A 24597-nucleotide genomic window follows, 5' to 3' on the forward strand; every position below is an offset into this window, starting at 1 on the left:
ACAATAATTTCCCAAATCTTTCTGACCATACCTGACTATGAAAATGGACACCGCCTGACCTGACTTCACCTCCATTAAGAGCGGCTGTTGGCAAGTCTCCCAGAAGAGGCCCTTCAGCCCCCAGCTGTATTCAAAGCAACTGGGAAGATTTGAGTTCTTGACAGCTCTTCCCCCCTCACAAGATAATAAGATAGGTCGCATTTCATATTTAACCCACTTGACATTTTAATTCTTCTAATGTGCTCTTTGATGTGTGCAGATGAGGTGCAGTGTCGGTACAAGTTGCTATTTATATAGCCCTGGCAAGTGGATTTCATCGGTATCAGCTCCTTCGTTCACTTGGGTGCCTTTAAGATCATCAGAAATTCAAGTTTTCAACTCCTTCCCGAAGTTTGAACAAAGAACGACAATAATGACCCTCTGATTTCTTAACCTGTGGCAAGAAGACAGTGCTGCATGTTATTACAAATATTAAAATGATATTAAAATATTAGTATTATTGCTATTTTATTGTTAGTAAAATATTAAAATAATATTAAAAATCTTGAATTTGGTGAGGATAGGCCTGGTGCTTAACACCTTAGAGCTGGATGTGGGGTCAGTAAGGTAACATATATCATTCTTAACATAGAGGCTGACCCAGAGCCAAGCTCCAGAAATGACAGTCATTGCCTGAACTTGCTCATATTGTTGTCACTGTCACATCAGCATCATCATCAGTATCATGACATCATGGCTGTCATCTCCATCATCATCATTGTCAAGTCATCATATCTCCATCACTATCATCATCCTCATAACTTTTTTGGCTCTTCCACTTACTACCCAGTGTCCTTAGTCACTTTCTCTCTATAGATATCCCATTTTCCTTTCCATAAAACTGGATAGTAATTGCAATCTCTCAGGACCACCAGGAAGAATGAATGAGGCAGAGAAAGTCCTCAGTAAGATCTGGGCCTCGTCGGGCCCCTCTAATATCTCAGGTTACATTTCCTATGCATGATTTGTTTGCTTCTTTCCCTGTTTTTAGTATCTTAATCTTCACACTTATCAATTCCCCCAAGCCATAAAACCTAGGATTTTCTATCCTTCAGAGCCCTATGCTACCCTGGTAAGGACCCTGGTTGAGATTCAAAAAATTTTTCAACTCCGACTGGGAATCCAACTCTCATTCAAGCTCACTGTGTGGTCTTAAGCAATTTTCTTTATCTACAAAATAAGACAATTGCACTATATGGGTATTTCTCAAAGTGGTCCAGAGACCATGAGTACTAGATGTTGAGAATTCTTATATCTGAGGCCCTGCCTCACACTCACTACATCAGACTCTAGGAGTGGGGCTCTGGGACCTGGATTTTACATGCTTTTTAGGGCTCCTCATGTGCACTAGGGCCTGAGGAGGTAGTCTCTTGGGACTCCCTCTCAACTCTGCTAGTCTCTGGCAGGAGGACCACTGCTGAAAAGGAAGTCCATTTCCCGGTGTCATTGTCCTACCTAGGGGTTGTACAAGCTGAAAAGGGAGAATTCATGGAGCTATAACAGAAAACAACAAGCCAAATATTTGTTAGACTTTCTGAAGTATTTCTTTATTTCAGAAGTTTGAAATTAACATATTCAAGATCCTCAAGACAAAAGAACAGTAACCGGGAACTTCATAAGTAACTACACAAACTTTCTCATATGAAGGCTGCAGACAGACTGTCTCAGGCACTCAAGAACTTGAGCAACACTGTTCTCAGGAACTCTTACTGAGGAACAAGCTTCAGACAACTGAAAGAACTAGAGAATTATAGCCACAGGGCTGGTGGTGACCATTAAGTCAGTGTCTACCATTCAAAACAAAATAGAGTTGGCTCTTTGTATCCATGGGTTCCACCAACTATGGGTCAAAAATAGTCAGAAATAAAAGTTTTATCTGTACTGAACAAGTACAGACTTTTTTCCTTGTCATTATTCCTCATACAATACAGCATAACAACTATTTACATAAGATTTACAATGTATTAGGTATTATAAGTAACTTAAAGATGATTTAGAGTACATGGGAGGATGTGTATATGTTATATGCAATTACTATGCCATTTTATATCTGGAACTTGAGCATCACAGATTCTGGTATCGGCAGGAGGTCCTGGAAGAAATACCCCAAGGGATGACTGTATGTATTTACCACTCACTACCTGCCCCCACCCACACACATACACAAATACTTCTTTGCTTTTTTTCACTCTTGGTGAAACTTGCTCATGTCCTGTAAGCTAAGAATAAATTAAGGTTGAAAGATAGAAAATGACAAAGAAATGGGAGAAGAATGGAGAAGATCTAGGAAAATAACTGAGCTAGTAAGCTCAGTTATTACCTTACAGGCACAGCTGACCCTTGAATGACATAAGGATTAGGGGTGCCAACCCTCTGTGCAGCTGAAAATCCACATACAACTTTGCCTAAAACTTAACTGCTAACAGCCTACTGTTACCCAGAGGGCTTATCAGTAACATAAATGGTCAATTCATACATATTTTGTACATTATAGGTATTATACACTGTATTCTTTCAATCAAGTAAGCTAGAGAAAAGAAAGAATTATTAAGAAAATCATAAAAAGAGAAAATATATTTATAGCACAGTACTGTGACTATCAATGCAGTATGTTTACATTACCTGTTTATGAGACATATCATCTGTCTGAAACATTGGCACCGGCAACTGCAGACCTCAAACTTTGGTATGTATCAAGCAATTCAACTTTTTCTTGTAATGCCATGTTCTCTGCTTCTTGGGAGCACTTCCATCATTGCTAGTGCATTTTGTATGCATCTCATGGTGTTATCTAAGGTTTATGGTATTGCACTAAACACAACGAAAACTATGTGAGAACCTTGAGATCAGTTATTACTGCGATGTGCAGTTTAATGGAGAGATGAACTGGTTATTGGAGGTGGTCAGCATCCACATGGAGTCTTAAGAAGACACTAGCAACACTTGAACTCAAGGCAATAGCAATAAGAGGTGACTATGGAATTATTACAGTAGTACCATATGTACTACAGTTAAATTTATGCAATTATGATTTAATACTGTATCTTAATCTTTGTTTACATTTAACTAAAAATGGTGCCACATGCGGTCTGTGTTTGCATGCATATGTTTTAATAAATTTTAATTTTTTATAATAGATTTGTGGATAGTTTATGGGAATAAATGACAGAAAAGTATCTAAATAAAGTTTATGCTTTCACAATCTACTTAACTTTTTCTTATTCTTTTTGATAGTTCTTTATTTTTATTATTTTTTTATTACATTTTAGGTTTTGGGGTACATGAGCAGAACATGCAAGACAGTTGCATAGGTACACACATGGCAGTGTGTTTTGCTTCCTTTCTCCCCTTCACCCACATTTGGCATTTCTCCCCAGGCTATCCCTCCCCACCTCCCCCTCCCACTGGCCCTCCCCTTTTACCCCCAATAGACCCCAGTGTTTAGTACTCCCCTCTTTGTGTCCATGTGTTCTCATTTTTCATCACCCGCCTATGAGTGAAAATACGCCATGTTTCATTTTCTGTTCTTGTGTCAGTTTGCTGAGGATGATGTTCTCCAGATTCATCCATGTCCCTACAAACAACACAAACGCATCATTTCTGATTGCTGCATAATATTCCATGGTGTATATGTGCCACATTTTTCCAATCCAGTCTATCGTCAATGGGCATTTGGGTTGATTCCAGGTCTTTGCTATTGTAAGCAGTGCTACAACGAACATTCGTGTACATGTGTCCTTATAGTAGAACGATTTATAGACCTTTGGATATATACCCAGTAATGGGATTGCTGGGTCAAATGGAATTTCTATTTCTAAGGCCTTGAGGAATCGCCACACTGTCTTCCACAATGGTTGAACTAATTTACACTCCCACCAACAGTGTAAAAGTGTTCCTTTTTCTCCACAACTTCTCCAGCATCTGTTGTCGCCATATTTTTTAATGATCGCCATTCTAACTGGCGTGAGATGGTATCTCAGTGTGGTTTTGATTTGCATCTCTCTGATGACCAGTGACGATGAGCATTTTTTCATATGATTGTTGGCCTCATATATGTCTTCTTTCGTAAAGTGTCTGTTCATATCCTTTGTCCACTTTTGAGTGGGCTTGTTTGTTTTTTTCCTGTAAATCTGTTTGAGTTCTTTGTAAATTCTGGATATCAGCCCTTTGTCAGATGGGTAAACTGCAAAAATTTTTTCCCATTCTGTTGGTTGCCGATTCACACTAGAGACTGTTTCTTTTGTCGTGCAGAAGCTGTGGAGTTTCATTAGGTCCCATTTGTCTATTTTGGCTTCTGTTGCTAATGCTTTTGGTGTTTTGTTCATGAAGTCCTTGCCTACTCCTATGTCCTGGATAGTTTTGCCTAGATTTCCTTCTAGGGTTTTTATGATGCCAGGTCTTATGTTTAAGTCTTTAATCCATCTGGAGTTAATTTTAGTGTAAGGTGTCAGGAAGGAGTCCAGTTTCTGCTTTCTGCACATGCTAGCCAGTTTTCCCAACATCATTTGTTAAACAGGGAATCCTTTCCCCATTGCTTGTTTTTGTCAGGTTTATCAAAGATTGTATAGTTCTAGGTATGTTGTGTTGCCTCTGGCGCCTCTGTTTTGTTCCACTGGTCTATATCTCTGTTTTGGTACCAGTACCATGCTGTTTTGATTACTGTAGCCTTGTAGTATAGTTTGAAATCCGGTAGTGTGATGCCCCCCGCTGTGTTCTTTTTGCTTAGAATTGACTTGGCTATGCGGGCTCTCTTTTGGTTCCATATGAAGTTCATGGTGGTTTTTTCCAGTTCTGTGAAGAAAGTCGATGGTAGCTTGATGGGGATAGTGTTGATTCTGTAAATTACTTTGGGCAGTATAGCCATTTTCACAACATGAATTCTTCCTAACCATGAACATGGAATGTTTCTCCATCTGTTTGTGTCCTCTCTGATTTCGTTGTTTTCCTTGAAGAGGTCCCTTATGTTCCTTGTGAGTTGTATTCCAAGGTATTTTATTCTTTTTGTAGCAATTTTGAATGGCAGTTCATTCTTGATTTGGCTTTCTTTAAGTCTGTTATTGGTGTAGACGAATGCTTGTGATTTTTGCACATTGATTTTATATCCTGAGACTTTGCTGAAGTTGCTTATCAGTTTCAGGAGTTTTTGGGCTGAGGCGATGGGGTCTTCTAGGTATACTATCATGTCGTCTGCAAATAGAGACAATTTGGCTTCCACCTTTCCTATTTGAATACCCTTTATTTCTTTTTCTTGCCTGATTGCTCTGGCTAGAACTTCCAGTACTATATTGAATAGGAGTGGTGAAAAAGGGCATCCATGTCTAGTGCTGGATTTCAAAGGGAATGCTTCCAGTTTTTGCCCATTCAGTATGATATTGGCTGTTGGTTTGTCATAAATAGCTTTTATTACTTTGAGATACATTCCATCGATACCGAGTTTATTGAGGGTTTTTAGCATAAAGGGCTATTGAATTTTGTTGAATGCCTTCTCTGTGTCAATTGAGATAATCATGTGGTTTTTGTTTTTAGTTCTGTTTATGTGGTGAATTACATTGATAGACTTGCATATGTTGAACCAGCCTTGCATCCCTGGGATAAATCCTACTTGATCATGATAAATAAGTTTTTTGATTTGCTGTTGCAATCGGCTTGCCAATATTTTATTGAAGATTTTTCCATCTATGTTCATCATGGATATTGGCCTGAAGTTTTCTTTTCTTGTTGGGTCTCTGCCGGGTTTTGGTATCAGGATGATATTGGTCTCATAAAATGATTTGGGAAGGATTCCCTCTTTTTGGATTATTTGGAATAGTTTTAGAAGGAATGGTACCAGCTCCTCTTTGTGTGTCTGGTAGAATTCGGCTGTGAACCCATCTGGACCTGGGCTTTTTTGTGTGGTAGGCTCTTAATTGCCACCTCGACTTTTGACCTTGTTATTGGTCTATTCATAGTTTCAGCTTCCTCCTGGTTTAGGCTTGGGAGGACACAGGAGTCCAGGAATTTATCCATTTCTTCCAGGTTTACTAGTTGATGTGCATAGAGTTGTTTGTAATATTCTCGGATGATGGTTTGAATTTCTGTGGAATCTGTGGTGATTTCCCCTTTATCATTTTTTATTGCATGTATTTCGTTGTTCTCTCTTTTATTTTTAATCAATCTGGCTAATGGTCTTCTATTTTGTTGATCTTTTCAAAAAACCAGCTCTTGGATTTATTGATTTTTTGAAGGGTTTTTCGTGTCTCAGTCTCCTTCAGCTCAGCTCTGATCTTAGTTATTTCTTGTCTTCTGCTGGGTTTTGAGTTTTTTTGATCTTGCTCCTCTAGCTCTTTCAGTTTTGATGATAGGGTGTCAATTTTGGATCTCTCCATTCTCCTCATATGGGCACTTATTGCTATATACTTTCCTCTAGAGACTGCTTTAAATGTGTCCCAGAGATTCTGGCATGTTGTGTCTTCGTTCTCATTGGTTTCGAAGAACTTCTTTATTTCTGCCTTCATTTCATTGTTTACCCAGTCAACATTCAAGAGCCAGTTGTTCAGTTTCCATGAAGCTGTGCGGTTCTGGGTTGGTTTCTGAATTCTGAGTTCTAACTTGATTGCACTATGGTCTGAGAGGCTGTTTGTTATGATTTCAGTTGTTTTGCATTTGCTGAGCAGTGCTTTACTTCAAATTATGTGGTCAATTTTAGAGTAGGTGTGATGTGGTGCTGAGAAGAACGTATATTCTGTGGATTTAAGGTGGAGAGTTCTGTAAACGTCTATCAGGTTTGCTTGCTCCAGGTCTGAGTTCAAGCCCTGGATATCCTTGTTGATTTTCTGTCTGGTTGATCTGTGTAATATTGACAGTGGAGTGTTAAAGTCTCCCACTATTATTGTGTGGGAGTCTAAGTCTCTTTGTAGGTCATTGAGAACTTGCCTTATGTATCTGGGTGCTCCTGCATTGGGTCCATATATGTTTAGGATCGTTAGCTCTTCTTGTTGTATGGATCCTTTTACCATTATGTAATGGCCTTCTTTGTCTCTTTTGATCTTTGTTGCTTTAAAGTCCATTTTATCAGAGATGAGAATTGCAACTCCTGCTTTTTTTTTGCTCTCCATTTGCTTGGTAAATCTTCCTCCATCTCTTTATTTTGAGCCTTTGTGTATCCTTGCATGTGAGATGGGTTTACTGGATACAGCACACTAATGGGTTTTGGTTTTTTATCCAATTTGCCACTCTGTGTCTTTTGATTGTTGCATTTAATCCATTTACATTTAGGGTCAATATTGTTATGTGTGAATTTGATACTGCCATTTTGATGCTCAGTGGCCATTTTGCCCGTTAGTTGTTGTAGATTCTTTATTATGTTGATGCTCTTTAGCATGTAGTGTGATTTTGGAATGGCTGGTACTGGTTGTTCCTTTCTATGTGTGGTGCCTCTTTTAGGAGCTCTTGTAGAGCAGGCCTGGTGGTGACAAAATCTCTGAGTACTTGCTTGTTCGCAAAGGATTTTATTTTTCCTTCACTCATGAAGCTCAGTTTGGCTGGATATGAAGTTCTGCGTTGAAAGTTCTTTTCTTTAAGGATGTTGAATATTGGCCCCCACTCTCTTCTGGCTTGTAGTGTTTCTGCCGAGAGATCTGCTGTGAGTCTGATGGGCTTCCCTTTGTGGGTGACCCGACCTTTCTCTCTGGCTGCCCTTAGTATTTTCTCCTTCATTTCAACCTTGTTGAATCTGACGATTATGTGCCTTGGGGTTGCTCTTCTTGCAGAATATCTTTGTGTTGTTCTCTGTATTTCCTGCATTTGAATGTTGGCCTGTCTTGCTAGGTGGGGGAAGTTTTTCTGAAAGATGTCCTGAAGAGTATTTTCCAGCTTGGATTCATTCTCTTCGTCCCCTTCTGGTACACCTATCAAACGTAGGTTAGGTCTTTTCACATAGTCCCACATTTCTTGGAGACTTTGTTCATTCCTTTTTGTGCTTTTTTCTCTGATCTTGGTTTCTCATTTTATTTCATTGAGTTGATCTTCGACTTCAGATATTCTTTCTTCTGCTTGGTCAGTTTGGCTATTGAAACTTGTGCATGCTTCATGACGTTCTTGTATTGTGTTTTTCAGCTCCTTTAATTCATTCATATTCCTCTCTAAGTTATCCATTCTTGTTATCATTTCCTCAAATCTTTTTTCATATCTTTTTTCAAGGTTCTTAGTTTCTTTGCATTGATTTAATACATGTTCTTTTAGCTCACAAAAGTTTCTCATTAACACCTTCTGAAGTCTAATTCCGTCATTTCATCACAGTCATTCTCTGTCCAGCTTTGTTCCCTTGCTGGTGAGGAGTTTTGGTTCTTTCTAGGCTGCGAGGTGTTCTGGTTTCGGGTGTTTTCCTCCTTTTTGTGCTGGTTTCTTCCCATCTTTGTGGATTTATCCACTTGTCGTCTGCGTAGTTGCTGACTTTTCGATTGGGTCTCTGAGTGGACACCCAGATTGTTGGTGATGAAGTATTTCTGTTACTGGGTTTTCCTTCTACCAGTCTAGCCCCTTTGCTGTACGACTGCTGAGGTCCACTCCAGGCCCTGCTTGTCTGGGGTGCACCTATAGCAGCTGCGGAACAGTGAGGGATGCTACCAGTTTCTTTTTCTGCTATCTTGGTCCCAGGATGATGCCTGCCAAATGTCAGTCTTTTGGATATAGAGGGGTCAGGGAGCTGCTTGAGGAGACAGTCTGTACTTTATAGGAGCTCAATTGCTGAGGTGTGAGCTCTGTTGTTCATTCAGGGCTGTTAGGTTGCTAGGTTTGATTCTGCTGCAACAGAGCTCATTAAAAAACCCTTTTTTTCTCAAATGCTCTGTCTTGGGGTGTTGGGACTTTAATTTTGGATGTCCGTTGAGGTGTCCTGCCCAGCTAGGAGGCAGTCTGGTCACTATTTGCCTGGTGAAGCTCCGCCCTGTTGTTGTGAGGTTCGCCCTGTTGCTGCAGACTCTGCTCTTCTGCTGCAGTCTCCACCACGTGCTACGCCCTGCGGTGGAGTCTCTCTGTTGTAGCGGGTTGCCTCGGCAATGGCTGGCTGCGTTAGCAGTGGGTGTGTATCTCAGTAGGGGCGGGTGGCCTCGGTAATGGTGGACACCCCTCCCCCACCCAGCGTCTCAGGGACCATCTCCACAGGGAGCATTTGGAATCGCCGTTTTGTCCATTCCACTGTGCTACCCCAAACGCTGTGTCCCTGCAATCCCCTGGGCTGGCCCACTGTCCAAGTCCCATTCAGTCTCAAGTTCAGCCCTCTCAAGTCTCAGGTTGCCAGTTCAACAGGGCACCTGGACAAGCGCACCCTGTGGGGAGCGCTGGGTAGGGCCGGCCACCGCCACCCCGGCTGCCAGCTTCAGCATGCAAAACCTCTGCCTGGTGTTCTGTGTCTCCTTTATACTTGGGAATTTCCCTGTTCTGTGGGCAACAAAGATCAGTCTGAAAATGCAGCTCCGACTCACCTCTCCGTGGATTGACTGAGAACTTCAATCCTGGGTTGTTCTCACAGCGCCATCTTGAGTCCTCCCCTCTTTTTGGTATTTCTAGGCTATATGGCTCATTGGCAAATTTTTTCAAATTCTTTCAAATCTTCAAAAAAACTCCAATATATTTATTCAAAAAAGTCCTTATATAAGTAGACCCACACAACCTCAACCCATGTCATTCAAAGCTCAACTGTATTAATTGGGAATAAAAGTATGTTGGGGAGAGGGAGTAGAGTGAGAGAAAAAGTAGCTAGTAAATTTCAAGATTACTCATGGTAAGAATCCAAAATACAATAGCAGAAAAGAAAGAAAAATGGAAAGAAGGAAGGGAGGAACTAACAAGATCACATAGAGTTATAAAGATAATATTTGTTATAGCAAAAATCTAAAACAATATTACCTAAATATCAAAATGTATACCAGAAGAGAAAAAGATGGGGGGTGGAGAGAGAGAGAGAGAGAGAGAGAGAAACATGACAAATAAAACAGACCAAGAGGAAATATATATAAATAAACAACACACACATATATTATGTATGAATTTACATAACTATAAAATATGACAAAACTAGAACTAAATACATTAATCCCATCAATAAATACAAATGGACTTATCTACTAAAATAAAAATATTTTCCAATATGGTTTTGATTTGCATTTCTCTAATAATCAGTGATGATGGGCTTTTTTTTTATTATGTTTGTTGGCTGCATAAATGTCTTCTTTTGAGAAGTGTCTGTTCATGTATTTGCCCACTTTTTGATGGGGTTGTTTGTATTTTTCTTATAAATTTGTTTAAGTTCCTTGTAGATTCTGGGTATTAGCCCTTTGTCAGATGGGTAGGTTGCAAAAACTTTTTCCCATTCTCTTGGTTGCTGGTTCACTCTAATGATAGTTTCTTTTTACTGGGTATGTACCCAAAGGATTATAAGTCATTCTGTTATAAGGACACATGCACATGTATGTTTATTGAGGCACAGTTCACAATAGCAAAGACTTGGAACCAGCCCAAATGCCCGTCAATTAAAGACTGGATGAAGAAAATGTGGCACATACACACCATGAAATACTATGCAGCCATAAAAAAAGGAAGAGTTCATGTCCTTTGCAGGGATGTGGATGAAGCTGGAAACCATCATTCTCAGCAAACTGACATCAGAACAGAAAACCAAACACCACATGTTCTCACTCATAAGTGGGTGTTGAACAATGAGAGCACACAGACACAGGGAGAGGAATATCACACACTGGGGCCTGTCAGAGGGTGGCGGTCTAGGGAAGAGATAGGGGAGTGGGGGGCTAGGGGAGGGATGGCAATAGGAGGAATACCTAATGTAGATGATGGAGTGATGGATGCAGCAAACCACCATGACACATGTATACCTATGTAACAAACTTGCACGTTCTACACATGTACCCCAGGACTTAAAGTATAATAAAAAATTTCCATATTGATTAATAAAGTCAAATCTAATACTATCTATAAGAGATGCATCTAATGAAAATAAATAATAAATAATGTGTATATAATAGCAAAAAACTGGAGACACTGCAATTGCTCATCAACTGAGGACTGGCTGAAAAACTGGGGCACAACCATCAATAAAGCCCAGTGCATCTGTAAAAAAGAATGAGAAAGATCTCTATGTGTGCTCTTGGAGGGCTGTGCAGGATCACTGCTGAAAAGTGAGTGCAAGGTAGACAAAGTATGATTTGCTATTAGTCATCTCAAGATGGAAGCATGTGAACATGTGGATGGATGGATGGATGGGTAGATAGATGAATGATGGATGATGAATGGATGGATGAGATGATGGATGGATGAGTGGATGGGTGGGTAGCTGGCTGAATGAATGATGGATGAATGGATGAGTAGATGGATGGATGAATGGATAGATGGATAGATGATGGTTGGTAGGATGGATAGATAAAATACAGATTATATATATTACGTATTACATCTATACACATGTATATCTATTTATCTACTCATCTTTCTATCTTTTGTTTATAGCTAGAAAGACAGCAGAAATGTAAGCCATGATTTTAAAATGCTTTCTTCTAGGAGGAAAGTTAATCAGGTGGAAGAAGAGGGATACAAACTCAATTTATTTGACTACGTATTTTTGCAGGTGTGACTTAGGAAACACATACATTTATTACATAATAATATGACAAAATTAAATTTAAAATAAATTTCTGAAACCCAAAGTTAAATGAAATGATGAATCTAAAAAGTGTTGTCCAGTTGGTGGCATAACCACACAGAGAGAATTCCAAATGGCTTAAGTGATGCCACTCCTGCAGTACTCCTTCCCACTGGCTATAAGGTCTCGAGATCATGAGTCTCATCATGACACTGCACAAATGAGGCAGTTGGCACTTGTGAAGTGTGTATCGTATCAGGCTATCAGGTAATTGGGTTGTTTACACTCACTGGCCCAGCTGTGAGGACAGGAACTACATACACATACTCTGGCTTTACAAGATCATCATAAACAGGGTGATTACTTACCTATCAAACATACAAATGGATCAGTAAAGTACATGATTAATAAATAAAAGTTTGGAATCTTCTGAAATCTGAGTATTTTCAAATTCAAATCCCAGAGCCAATTTATGGTGAAAAGTCCATGAATTTTAGTTAGTGATTAAAACAAAACAGTGAAGTGTTTCCAAAGTCTGTGGAAAGTTTGATCTTAGAAGAAGAAAAGAACAAACTTTCAAATCAGTCCCTTTTGTAGACTGGTTCCCTGACACCTCATTAGCTCCCATTGATCAGGATAATGCAGAAACATTCCTGCAGGCCAGTTAATTAGAGAAGCCACTGAGGGTGAAAGAAGGAGATGGGTTGGCCCCATTGTTGGTGTTAGCAGGCTTCGTATTGGTCAGCTTCTTTTTTTTCCATAATCTAAGATGGATATTAATTCCATTTAGTGGGATAAGAAAGGACTTTCCAGTGGTGTGGACTTGAAATGGGTCTGGAGAACGAGTAGGAGCAGGTGAGGGTGAACATGAGGTCAGTGTTGACTGTTCAGGCAGAGGCATGGTTGTTACACTGTAGAAGGAGGGGGTTACAGAAGAAAACTCCCATTTGTGGAACATCTGCTACTTGCCAGGCAGTGTGCAAGGCACTTCCTATGGCATCCATTCAACCCCCATAACATCATCTTTCTATAAATGATCAGACCAATGCTTGTAGGGCACCTAGAAAGCAGCAAACCTGGGACTTTTTTATTTTTTTTGAGATGGAGTCTTGCTCTGACACCCAGGTTGGAGCGCAGTGATGCGATCTTGGCTCACTACAACCTCTGCCTCCTGGGCTCAAGTGATTCTCCTGCCTCAGCCTCCCAAGGAGCTGGGATTACAGATGCCCTCCACCAGGTCCAGCTAATTTTTTGTATTTTTAGTAGAGACAGGGTTTTACCATGTTAGACAGGATGGTCACAATCTCCTGACTTTGTGATCCACCTGCCTCAGCCTCCCAAAGTGATGGGACTACAGGCATGAGCCACTGCGCCCAGCCCAGATCTGAGATTTTAATTCAGGCCTGTCTGACATGAAAGCCCACACTCATTCCAGTCTACTCAGTAGCATGCTGTAGTCAACACAAGGGGAGGCAGAGGGCCAATGGCTTCCTCAGCTGCTCGGAGTTGTTGGGTTACATCACACGTGGCCTCCATTCCTAGCTTAGCACCTATCAGAGATGTGACTTTGGAGCTTCCGTTTCCTCATCTGCAAAATGGGGAACAGTGTACTCATCAGGAAGTAATGTCATGCTTGTCAAACTAGAGAAGGCACCTGACTTCAGGCAGCTACTCAATCTTGGGGCACCGTCACACTGTTTCTTTGGTGAGAAGGCTCCTGTTCTTCACAGAACAGAACTGCTCAGCACCCAAGGCCCACAGGACAAACCAGCCACCTTCTCTTGCAAACCTTCACCCTCATAGCCCATGTTCTATTACAGGATCTGCATGTGAGCAGACAAGGGGTTAAGAGGAAAGTTGTGACAGCTGGCAGTTTCTTTCCACAAGCTCAGTGACTAACAGTAGTGAACAGATGTATTGGGGAGCATTAGGACAGGATGATTAATGAATCCGACAGGCACCCACATTTTAATGAGGCAGTGTTTGCTTTCCTACCTTTAAATTTTGAAATACAACTCCAGGGAGTCTGGCCAAACTGGGGAAGGATCGCCCAGCAAAACAGCCCTTTATCACCTCCAGGGGAACTGAGCCAAATCAGAAAGGCTTTATTTAAAAAAATTTTTAAAGTAAATTAAAAAATTTAAAAACCTCTTGCCATAAGACAGCAATACATTGTCATTTCTTTAAAGGACAAATGCAAAAAAGACAGGTGTCCAGGATTCCTGACAGATTTGTTGTAGTGTCTCACAACTCACAAGATGGGTCCAGTGGGAAGTCTGCAGGGACCTGGGATCTGGGAGGAGACACAGGCTTGGGAAGAGGCTAGGAGCAGAATGACATCAGCAGAAGATAGGAAAGAGAGTCTGGGTGCAAGATGACATCTAGAAGTAACAGCGCCCTGCTGCAGAAGGGGACCTTGCTTGGAGCAAGCACACTGCCTGAATGTTGGTTCCTCTCCTGCGCTGTGGGCCTGGGCCAGGTCACTTCCCCTTTCTGGGCCTCAGCAGCCTCCTTTGTATAAAGGAGATAGAGACACCTGCCAGGAGGGCTAGGATAAAATGAGATAATACCAAGGGTGTTGCAGGTGCTTCATATATCTTCCCTTCCCTAGGGCAGGGAATGCAGTTAAGAACCAGGAACTCTAGAGCTAGACTACATTCACGTGGACTGGCCACTTATCATGGTGACCACAGCAATCTATTTATTTGCTCAAAGCTTCAGTCTTCTCTGATGTAAAATGGTAATGACCACACTTCCTTCCTCTTGGAGCTGCTGTGAAGATTGCATGATATAATGTAAGCATTTCACACACCAGGCACATTTTCACTCTTTCATAAATGTCAATTGTGAGATTAATTTAATAATGCACAGGCTGGGCACAGTGGCATATAGGAGTGATCCTACAATCCCAGCAACTCAGGATGCTGAAGTGGGAGGATTCCTTGAGGCCAGGAGTTTGAAACTAGCCTGGGCAAAAGACATCCTGTGTCTACAATAAATGAAAAAAAAAAATTAACCAGGCATTGTGGTGCACAGCTGTAGTCCTAGCTACTCAGGAGGCTGAAGTGGGAGGATTGCTTGAGCCCAGGAGTTTAAGGCTGCAGCGAGCTATGACTGCACCACTGCACTGCGGCCTGGGCAACAGAGTGAGACCTTATCTTTAAAATAATAATAATTAATCTTAATGCAGGGATGTTTTTGTACAAAGAAAGTTACTGACAATGCCCCTAAGATCACTAGCAAAAACTGAAGATAAATATAAAGTAAACTACCCAGTCAGGTGGTGGATGCTGGTTTGCAGGACCTTATTCCAAATTAGGGATGAGGGCTTCTAAAAATACAACCTTAGGTGTGAAAGTCAATATTTACTTAGAATTAAAAGAACTCACTACAAAGTACACCTCCTTGTCCTTCTGACATTGACTGTGAGCGTACATTTGTGGAGGTCTGTAAGCCAGGTCTTCATCTCTACATCTCCCCCCCAGTCAACCCTGTTTTAGACATTTAATATTTAAATTGCCTATTCCAATTCCCTATCAAACCATTACTCTGAGGATGAAAATATGTCCCTTATTTTGAAAAATATATAACTTGGAGTTCTAAATTGGTGCAGTGTCTTCTGTTGCAGTGCTTTTTTAGTGCTATGAACATTTGCATCTCCCACTGGGTAGACAAAGCCCAGTCCAAAGTAAGTGTCTGTTTCTGTCCAGACCCTTTGGTTCCTCCTCCCACTCACTGAGGCTACTGGCACTGGTCCAAAATCATCCACCTACCAAGTATGTATAGGCTTTCCCCAGGGAATCCATCCCATAGCCATCTGCAGTCTCTGTCTCTATTGTTGGCAAACAGAGCAGTTCTCATTCATGTTTTGTGCCTCAGAGGGTGCAAGAGGAATTTGTTACACTTGGCCCATCTCTGCACTGCTGCCCTCTATCCACCACATCCACTCATTTTATGGATGTTGCTGGCCACCTCAAATGAGCACACAGGGAGTCTACTTGTCCATTTGAATTACCTTCCAAATCTGAAATGGGGTTCTTCTGATGGGCATCAACATGTCCTACTTTAAATGTACCCACCAAATTACCATAATGATGTCCACAGGGCCATGCCCCATATGGACATGTGCTAATAGGCCAGTTTTCATCACCCTTCTGCTGACCATGTGGGCAGGCCATTGGTCACTGCCCATGAGTTGGCAGAAATCCAAACATTGGGGCACACAGAATGCAATTCAGCCTATTAAGCTGATTTGGTTTAACCTTCTACAGTCAGGGTAGTGGGCTTCCAGATAGGATATTGTCTATTCAACTGGGGACTGCCATTCACGCATAAAACAGTTGTTTTGTTGGTCCATTGAAAACTGTGTATAGAGCTCTCTCTGAGTGATGACAGAATGCAGCAGCTCTTCAGGTGGTTCCAAAGTCAGTCCCTGAGGGAAAAGAGTCTACTTTGTCCTAAATATACTGAGTATCTGCATTTTCCCGGTAGCATGTTCAGGTTTCAAGATATTTATGTTGTTTAATCTTAGGAAGAGTTTCAATCTGTGTCAGACAGCGAGCTAGCAATTGCCTCTCAAATGATCCCAATCTCCAGTATTCATCCCTGGGAGATGCTGGCAGGCTTTTGACATAAACCTCAGTCTACACTCCACATAGGGTTATTGAACAGGGAATTTATCCATCCCAGCACTCCAGCTTCTATTCTACACTATTTGCTAGCAAGAGCCTGGGTTTTCATTTAGCGTATCCAATTAATATTGCTTGAAAGGCAGATTTGCATGACCTCTGTTTTATAATAGTAGGTAGGAGAAACAGAAAAACACTTCCCAGTCAGATATAATATCCATCCCATAATACCTTTAAGTGAAAGAGATGTAGCCACTTCACAGAAAGCCTGTTTGAACATAATGAATTTTGTCCAAATTTTCACCTTAGTACCATGAATCCTTGCACTCCTAACTGCAGCCCCGGTTGGGACTTTGCCAACAGGTTCTGGTTTTGTAATGCTAGGTAAGGGAAGCATTCCTTAGTCAGACACAATATCTATTCCCGTAAAGCATTCAGGTAAAGTAGACACCACCTCTTCATACAAAGCTTGTTTAAACACTCAGGTCTTTATTTAAACTTCCATGTTCTATCAGCGCTTACATTTCTGTATTCTCGATTTAATTGCAGCCCTTTTGAGAGTTTCACCATTGGGTTTTGGTGCATGGGACATCCATGTCAAGAAGTCTCAGAAATTTCTCTTCTCTACCCTCTGTCCATTTAATCCTGAGTGTGTAAAGTTTTAGGTCCCCACTTGGGGGTTGAACCCAGGGATCCTGTCCTTTTGTCAATTCTCATCTTGATTGCCTGCCTGTGACCCTGCTCCAGCCAGAAGGGCAAAAGCTCACTTGATCTTGATTTTCAGTATGAATATAGACCATGAAAGTGGGGCTGCACGATCCTTTTGACCTTTTGGGTTTTAAGCAGGAGGTGTCAGAAAAGTTACCACAGGGATAACTAGCTTGTGGTGGCCAAGAGTTCATAGCGACGTTGCTTTTTGGTCCTTCAATGTTGGCTCTTCCTATCATTGTGAAGCAGAATTCACCAAGCATTGGATTGTTCTCCCAGTAATAGGGAATGTGAGCTGGGATTAGACTGTCATGAGGTAAGGTTTCTCATTGTAGTCTTTGCTTTCCAGTTTTTAATAATATTCCATACTGGAATATGTTGGGAACTGGCAGAGGGTTTCACCAGTCCACTCAATATTAAGAGATATGTTTCTAAACTACCAATGTTTACTTTATTCATTCCTTTTCTTAATAGCCACTTAAAGATTTTCACCAGACTCTCCCCTCTAGACAGAGATCACATTCTCTTGGGGATCAGCATAGCCATTTTTTTTAGTCATTTATTGTTTCAGCATGATCATTTCCTTTGGAATGAGCTCTGGGGCTAGTTGTTGTATCTAGGATGGGCAAGAATTAAGATATTTTCCAACATCTTTCCTTGATATGTGCCCTGAGACTAGAAGCTGCTGTTCAGACTGGAAGAATCTAAATGCAGCCTATTTCTTACTTTTGTTTTAGCTCTTATAAATAAATAAGCAAGGGATTATATATTTTGATTTTTGTCTTATAATTTTTCATTTCTTATGCATCCAGTGATGCATAATAAATCATCTCTAAATTCTACTGATAACTTTTATCTCTAATGAATTATCACAGGACAGCTGCTGCCTCATACTGTGGGTCATATCATGGCTACTCAGGGACCAAAAGGTCCTTATCCCCCATCCTTTCATTCTTTTCTTTCCAAACCAGATGTTTCAGTGAATCAAGCTTATTCTAGCAAATTCTGTTTCCTGTCATTCTTGACGCTAACTACCCAAACCCCAAATGCTCCAGCACCAGCTGGGTGTACTGCAAAACAATTCTGACATTGACCACCCAGAATTAGTGTCAAATCCCACAGTCTAAGGGTCCTGTTTTCTACAAGGTTGTCCCCACTTCACACACCAGCTGCAGGAAGGGCCCTCAGGCCACCCATACTTCCAAATAACTGTCTATAAACTCAGGGGTTACCACAACCCCTGCATATTCATGCCCAATTCACTAGCACAACTAACAGAATTCTGGAAAATGCTATACGCGTGCAGTTTTATTATAAAGGGTACACATAGAGCAAGGTGTTAGAGGAAACAGAGCTTCTGCATCTTCTCCCCATGGAACCAGGACAGGTCATCCTCCCAGCATATTAATGGGTTCACTGACCAGGAAACTCTGCTAAGCTTTATTGTCCAGAGTTTTTACTGGGGCCTCATTACAGGCATGACTGATTAAATCACTGGTCATGTAATTTTACAGCCTTATGCCTCTCCCTGGAAGTTGGCTGGCTGAAAATTTCAGTTCTCTAATTCTATGCTTGGTCTTCTTGGTGACCAGTCCCTGATCCTGGTGCTACCTCATGGCTCACTGTAAGTCACTTCCTTTGCGTAACAAAGACACTCCTATCATCAGGAAACAGCAAGGATTTCTGAGGCTCTGTAACGGAAACTGGGACAAAGACCAGGCTTTTTTATAATTCTACACTTATACAATGAGCAGCACAAATCCAGGAAATAATATAATATCTACATTAATTAACTGCCTGACACACCTTTATAAGCTTCTTATTGCTACAATTTTTACTACAACCATATGAAATGCTTCTTATAGAGATACTAGAAGGTAACTAATTTTTCCTCTATTATGGGTCATCAAAGCTGGTTTTTCAAATTATTGGCTGTTTAGAAATGTTTTTTCACCTTCTTATGTCTTTATTAATAATATTATATAATTTTTTAAGGTTATTATGAAATTTGGGAAAACCACTTGAATTTTTGTAAGTGACTTAAAAAATTTGGAAGAATTTTCTATGAACTAGATTCTGGCTTTGCACAATTCAAACTTTATTAGCCACACAATTCCAGTGCCAGGTGCCATAGGACATTTATAGTGCCATAAAACCTGCCATAATGTAGCTAAGTAACATTAGAAAATACTTAGCATAAAAATGGCTTCCCGAATAGTGTGGAAGCCATTGCTATACCAAGGCAGCTACTGATCACAATGAGTGAAAGTCATTGCAGAAGACAAATACACCCCACTAAGACCACCTAAATGTATCCTGAGCTCAACTTTATCTTCACCGAATCCTGGATATGCCCTTGACTGCTCCAACTACTCTACATGGGGGCAACTGTGACAGAGGGGGAGTTGGTGTAAAATTGATGGTTGTAATGAATGGTAATACAAATATTTCACTTTTACAAATTGCATATAAAAATTTGATCTTGAGAACACATTGTTACAGCCTCCCATACCTTAGAAGGAGCCTATGCAAATGGGGAGTTCTGAGGCTTGCACTCAGTGGTCTACCAAGGAGTGGGGCCAGTGCAAGCAGTCTGCCCTAGCAGGAAGGAGTACTCTATCACTGACTTTATTTAGGTTTGCCAGAGCATGAAGATAAGAAAAAGGAGACCAATTTTTAAATAGTCTTATTATTGTTTTTAAATTTTCTGCAGATAATACACCCCTTTATTTACTGCACCTGAAACACAAAGCCCCCACCATCTCACCTTTAATAAATCACTGGTTAAGTTTCTTTAGCTTCACAGTTAAGCTGCTTCTCCCATCCTTCATTTTCCACCCTTCCTCCCCAACCTTAATTATGGCAGTCTTGAGTCTAGGAAACACAGAGAAAAAATAACAAATAAGCCAAGGAGATGGGGGCACATAGGACTTAGGCTAGAGTAAGAGTGAAGTGTGTTTGCTCTGGAGCCAGAGTGCTTGGATTTGCACTCTAGTGCATCCTCTTGTTAGAAATGGGACCTAGGGCAAGTTATTTAACCTCTATGTGCCTCAGTTTTGTCATCACTGAAGGGAGGATAATTATGGTTTTTAGTTCATAAAGCATTGTGCATATGAGTGTAAGAGTAAAATGCAGTATCATTTATTTACAGGCATGGAGGCCTGGAAATACCCTGTGACTAGAGGGAATGCAGCACATTCAGGGAATGAAAAGAAGGGCAAGGGAGCTCAGAGAGCAGAGGCAAGCAGAAATAACCTGGGAGGTCAGCATAGGTAAGGCATTCGAGGATACTTAAGGATTTTAATCTTTATTATTAAGGCAATGGGAAGCTATGAAAGTTTTGTTTTGCTTTGCAGGGGGAGGTTGAGGATATTGAGAACTACAATCACTTACAGCAAACATGCCAGAGCTATTTTGACTAAGAATTGAGACCATCTGTGTCAACAGGACTTTGACATTTGTCCCAGGGAAACTTGTCCTGTGAAAGGTAAGACCATAAGTCAATAAGTAAGTCCACTGTCTGCTTTAGGAGATCTTTGCAGACCAATCTACCTGATACAACAGTCTGCTAACTTAGGAAAACAGATTAGTAATCACAAAACAGTTGACTTATTAAAACTTCAAGTCCTTGCCTCATGATGTTTGCCAGTCCTACCTTGCCACATCACAAATTTTGCCCAGCCTATTAGTTTCCCACCTTGAAAAGCCTACATTAAACCAGCGAAACTCAGACCTCAAGGTTCTATACACGTATTCTGACATCCCTCTTCTAAGACACTGATTTCTTTCTGTAAGACCTTTCTCAAGGTGGTGCTCTCCATCACTGTGGTAAGTTCAAATAGTTTTAGTTTTGCTTGATTAATAGACTGTGTAGTGATAACTTGGGAAGTTAACAAAATGATCAGATTTTAAAAAATTATTTCATGCTGCAGCATGGAACATGAATTGAAAGGTGAAAATGGTGAACGTGGGGGGTTTGCTTCAGTACAAATCTCAAAGAATATCTGCATTAAGGAGGCTAGAGGTATCCACAGGCTGGGTCTTTGGTGCTCTTTTGTACCCTACCTCTGCCTGCCCGACTATGCACACTACTTTGAAGATAGTGTTCTCTCAGGAGCTTCTAAAATTATGTCTAAAACACATCTACATAGCCAGCAGCCACTGCTTTCTCCAGACCCACTCTCTTCCTGAGATCTCTGCCAGCAATGCACTGAACAATAATGGGTAGAAACCATCTAAGGTTTACTAAAAAGGAATAAATAGTGTTGGGAGTGAAGCTGAGGACCATTATCTAGAAAAGAAAGTTAATTTTAATTTATTCTTTTAGCCAGTCAGTCAGTAAGCAAGACTTTCTGAGTATGTCCCCTATGCTAGGCTGCTTTGAGTGTTAGGAAAACAGAGAGAAATTTGAGACATGCTTTCTGATCCAGAAGCACTTCTAGTCCTCTAGGGAAGATGGACCTATAGAGGAGCCTGACACAGAATGGAAAATGGTATGTTGGGGTGGGTGAGTACAGAGAAAGAGGATACAATCCAGGAAGGCATCAGGTGGTGGCATCTGAACAGAGTCCTGCAGAATGGGTAGGAGCTTTTCCTTGGGAGTAAATGCCAGAAAAAGACAGAAGTACAGTGAAAAGGCAGGTGTTGCTTTTCAAACAGAGCAAATGCCTTCTCCGTTCAGCTCAGTCATTGCCTGAACCAAGCCTCAAAGGTTCAAAGATGAAGATGACACAAGCTCTGTCCTGGAAGGGCATAGGAGAGAGCTGATGGGCATAGTGAGAGATGGGCCTGGGGACACTTGCAGGGCTTAGAACTTAGGGAGTCAGCCAGCAAGAGACTGAGCAGAGTGAAAGCTTCTTCCCCTTCAATGAGTGTGGGAATACCCTCAGCCTCAGACTGGGCTAGATGGCAACAGATTTGTGAACACCTAGCAGAATGACCCCTGTCATAAACAGAAGCAGATTTCTTATGTGTCTCATTTCCTATACCTAAAATATCTAGCAGGGCCCCATTCACAGCCTGCATTTCTATAGCCACTTATCATGGCTGAATATTTAATTTTTACTCTAAACCAACAGGGGTAAAGTAAGAATTTTGATGCCCTGTTTCTGGAAAGAGACTAAAAGGTGTATATAGTCTCCTACCTGGGACTTCGGAGTGAATCTCTCCAACGTCAGACCTCAAGTCCAGTATGAGCTGGACTTAATCAATGCAAGCAGAGACTTAATCAATGAAAGTTTATGACCAGCACTTACTGCAACTTTTTCAGTCATGGGGAATAACTGCAATCCCCAATCCTCAATCCCCATCATAAATGGGGTTTAACAGTTTGAATCAGCACCTGCTGGCATCAGGTAGGCACACACCAAGCCAGCCGGTGTAGTGCACAGCTTGACACCTAATGTGCTATAGCTGGAACCTGAGCAACACCATTTTATAAAAGACAAAGCTGTTTTCCAAAAATAAGTAGTAACGGTGCCCCATTCTCCTCACAATGACTGCTAACCTTGGCTTCTGTAATTAAAACTGCTAGTTTGCTCTGTAAAGTGCTCACTATGTAAAGCTGCTTACCTTTTCTTATCAGTGACTGCCAGAATTGCCGGCCTTTGCTTACCAGTAATGACTAGAATAAGCAGCCCAAGTTAATTCCATCCTGCCCCTGTGACTTGTAATAAGTAACTAAGATCTGTGGATTCCACCACTACACAGATGATGTGTAAACTAAGCTTATCTTGGCTTCTGTAAACCACTTAGGTAACAATTGAAGTGACAAGAAGTCCCTTAGCCCTTGGAATGTCCAGAGACCTGCACCCTCCTCTCTGCCCAGGAGGTGATTTATGGAATCCCCTGGCCCTCAGAATGTCTGAATCCCTTCACCCCCACCACCACCCCACACCCTCACCCTGGAGGTGGTTTATGGGCATAAAAGGGTCTCGTCACCCTCCTTTTGGGGCCACAGTTTGGAGAGACGTGAGTCCTCCGTGGTCGCCGGCAATAAAGACCCTGCAATTTGGCATAATTTTGTCTTGGTGTTAATTTTATAATCTCACATTTAAATACTTCATTTGGAGGCCCCAGCGAGATATTTCTTCTCATTTTGTTTATCACCAGACAAAAGCCATCTCAGAGTCTCACCCGGGCGGCTGCTCCCACCTCAGCAGCCTGTAGGTGAGGTGCCCCCTGAGTTGCCTCAGGGCTCCAGGGTGCCACTGTGAAGGATAAGTGACCACCCAGCCAATGTTCACCCAAAATTCTTCAGGGTCCTAAAAAGCCTCCAGAGGTAAGTTTGGTCTATAATCTGATCTGGAATCTGGGAACTAGTTCAAGGGGGGGCCTGAGTCAGGGGACTGGACGGAGTCATTGCAACTCTGACCTGGCAAGCCTCACTGAGACATCGCTTGAGCCTTCTGGTGGCTGGCACAGTGGGTGTCAGCCTTTTGGTGGCTGGTGTGGTGGGTGTCAGCCTTCTGGTGGCTGGTGCGGTGGGTATCAGCATTCAGTAGCTGGTATAGTGGGTATCAGCATTTGGTAGCTGGTATAGTGGGTATCAGCATTTGACTGTTTTCCATAAACTCTGTGTGAATGAGAGAGTGAATGTGTATATATGTAGTCCCATGGCAGAAAAGCTATAGGGCTTGTGTGGGCCTTCACCTGTGGTTCCACAGGAGCATCATAAAGCATAATGGTGATTCGCTCCAGAGCTGTTGGGTCGAAACTGACTTCCTTCCTGAAGTGACCAGGCCCGGGGGTTATACAGGTACACCTTAGCCAAGACACCCCTGAAAGACCCCCTCTGGGGATGTGGCTAGGCAGGCATCAGTCTGGTCTCCCATCTGGAGGGCGCCCATCCTTTGTCTGTAAATCCTATATGTGGTTCTGTCCTTATTGTTAATTTACCAGTTTTGTTAGACTCCTGTTAGCTGAAAAACAGTGGTTTAGACCTGTTATTCTTGAGGTGGATAATATTCTCCATTGGCTAAGTGACCACTGACTTCAAGAAACTCTAATTGAGTTTACACCTCTGGAAATAATTCTGTTCTCTTTCCTTTTTATCTTCTTATACTATCATTGAGGCCTCATTCTTCTTTTTTTTCATATCTGAGAGAAAATTCTGCCCTTGATGACTTGGGTGTAGTTTTTTTTTTTTCTCTGTTTTAGAGAATAAAACTTTAAATAAGAAACTACCACCCCTCTTTGCCTGTTTAGGGTAAAAACAAAGGAGTAATTGTCTATTCTGTCAAAAGAAACAGAAACAGGGAAGGAAAGAGGAGAAAGGACTAGAAAGTAGGGGAGGAAAAGAAAGAGAGGAGACAGAGAGCAGAGAGAAAGAGAGAAAGTAGACAGAAGAGAGGGAGAGAGGACAAGAAAGTAAGAGAGGGGAGGAAGAGAGAGGAGACAGGAGAGAGAGAGAGTAGACAGAGGAGAGAGGAGACAGAACAGAGAGAAAGAGAAGAGGAGACAGAAGAGAGAGGAGAGAGGACAAGAAAGTAAGAGAGGGGAAGAAGAGAGAAGACAGAAGAGAGAGAGAAGAGAGAAAATGTAGACAGAAGAGAGGAGAGAAGAGAAAGAGGAGAGAGGTGACAGAGACAA

At 41.5% G+C, this 24597-nt stretch overlaps 1 protein-coding gene across 3 annotated transcripts in view; it reads left to right on the plus strand.

The window, feature by feature from the left end:
* Window positions 1–20506, plus strand: part of LOC144581560 (uncharacterized) — a 102938-nt gene extending 82432 nt beyond the window's left edge. For 2 of the 3 annotated variants that reach the window (XR_013532522.1, XR_013532521.1), the window contains exon 3: window positions 260–3309. Coding sequence is in view for 1 of the 3 variants with exons in the window: in XM_078365797.1 (XP_078221923.1) it covers window positions 20159–20279; window positions 20364–20436 (194 nt within the window). In the remaining 2 variants the exon portion in view is untranslated. Of the gene's footprint in view, window positions 1–259; window positions 3310–20158; window positions 20280–20363 lie in introns of those variants that run through there. The other variant, XM_078365797.1, reaches the window with a different exon arrangement.
* Window positions 20507–24597: the final 4091 nt, after the last annotated feature.

The sequence above is a fragment of the Callithrix jacchus genome, chromosome 2, assembly GCF_049354715.1.
Source record: "Callithrix jacchus isolate 240 chromosome 2, calJac240_pri, whole genome shotgun sequence".
Classification (NCBI taxonomy): Eukaryota; Metazoa; Chordata; class Mammalia; order Primates; family Cebidae; genus Callithrix; species Callithrix jacchus.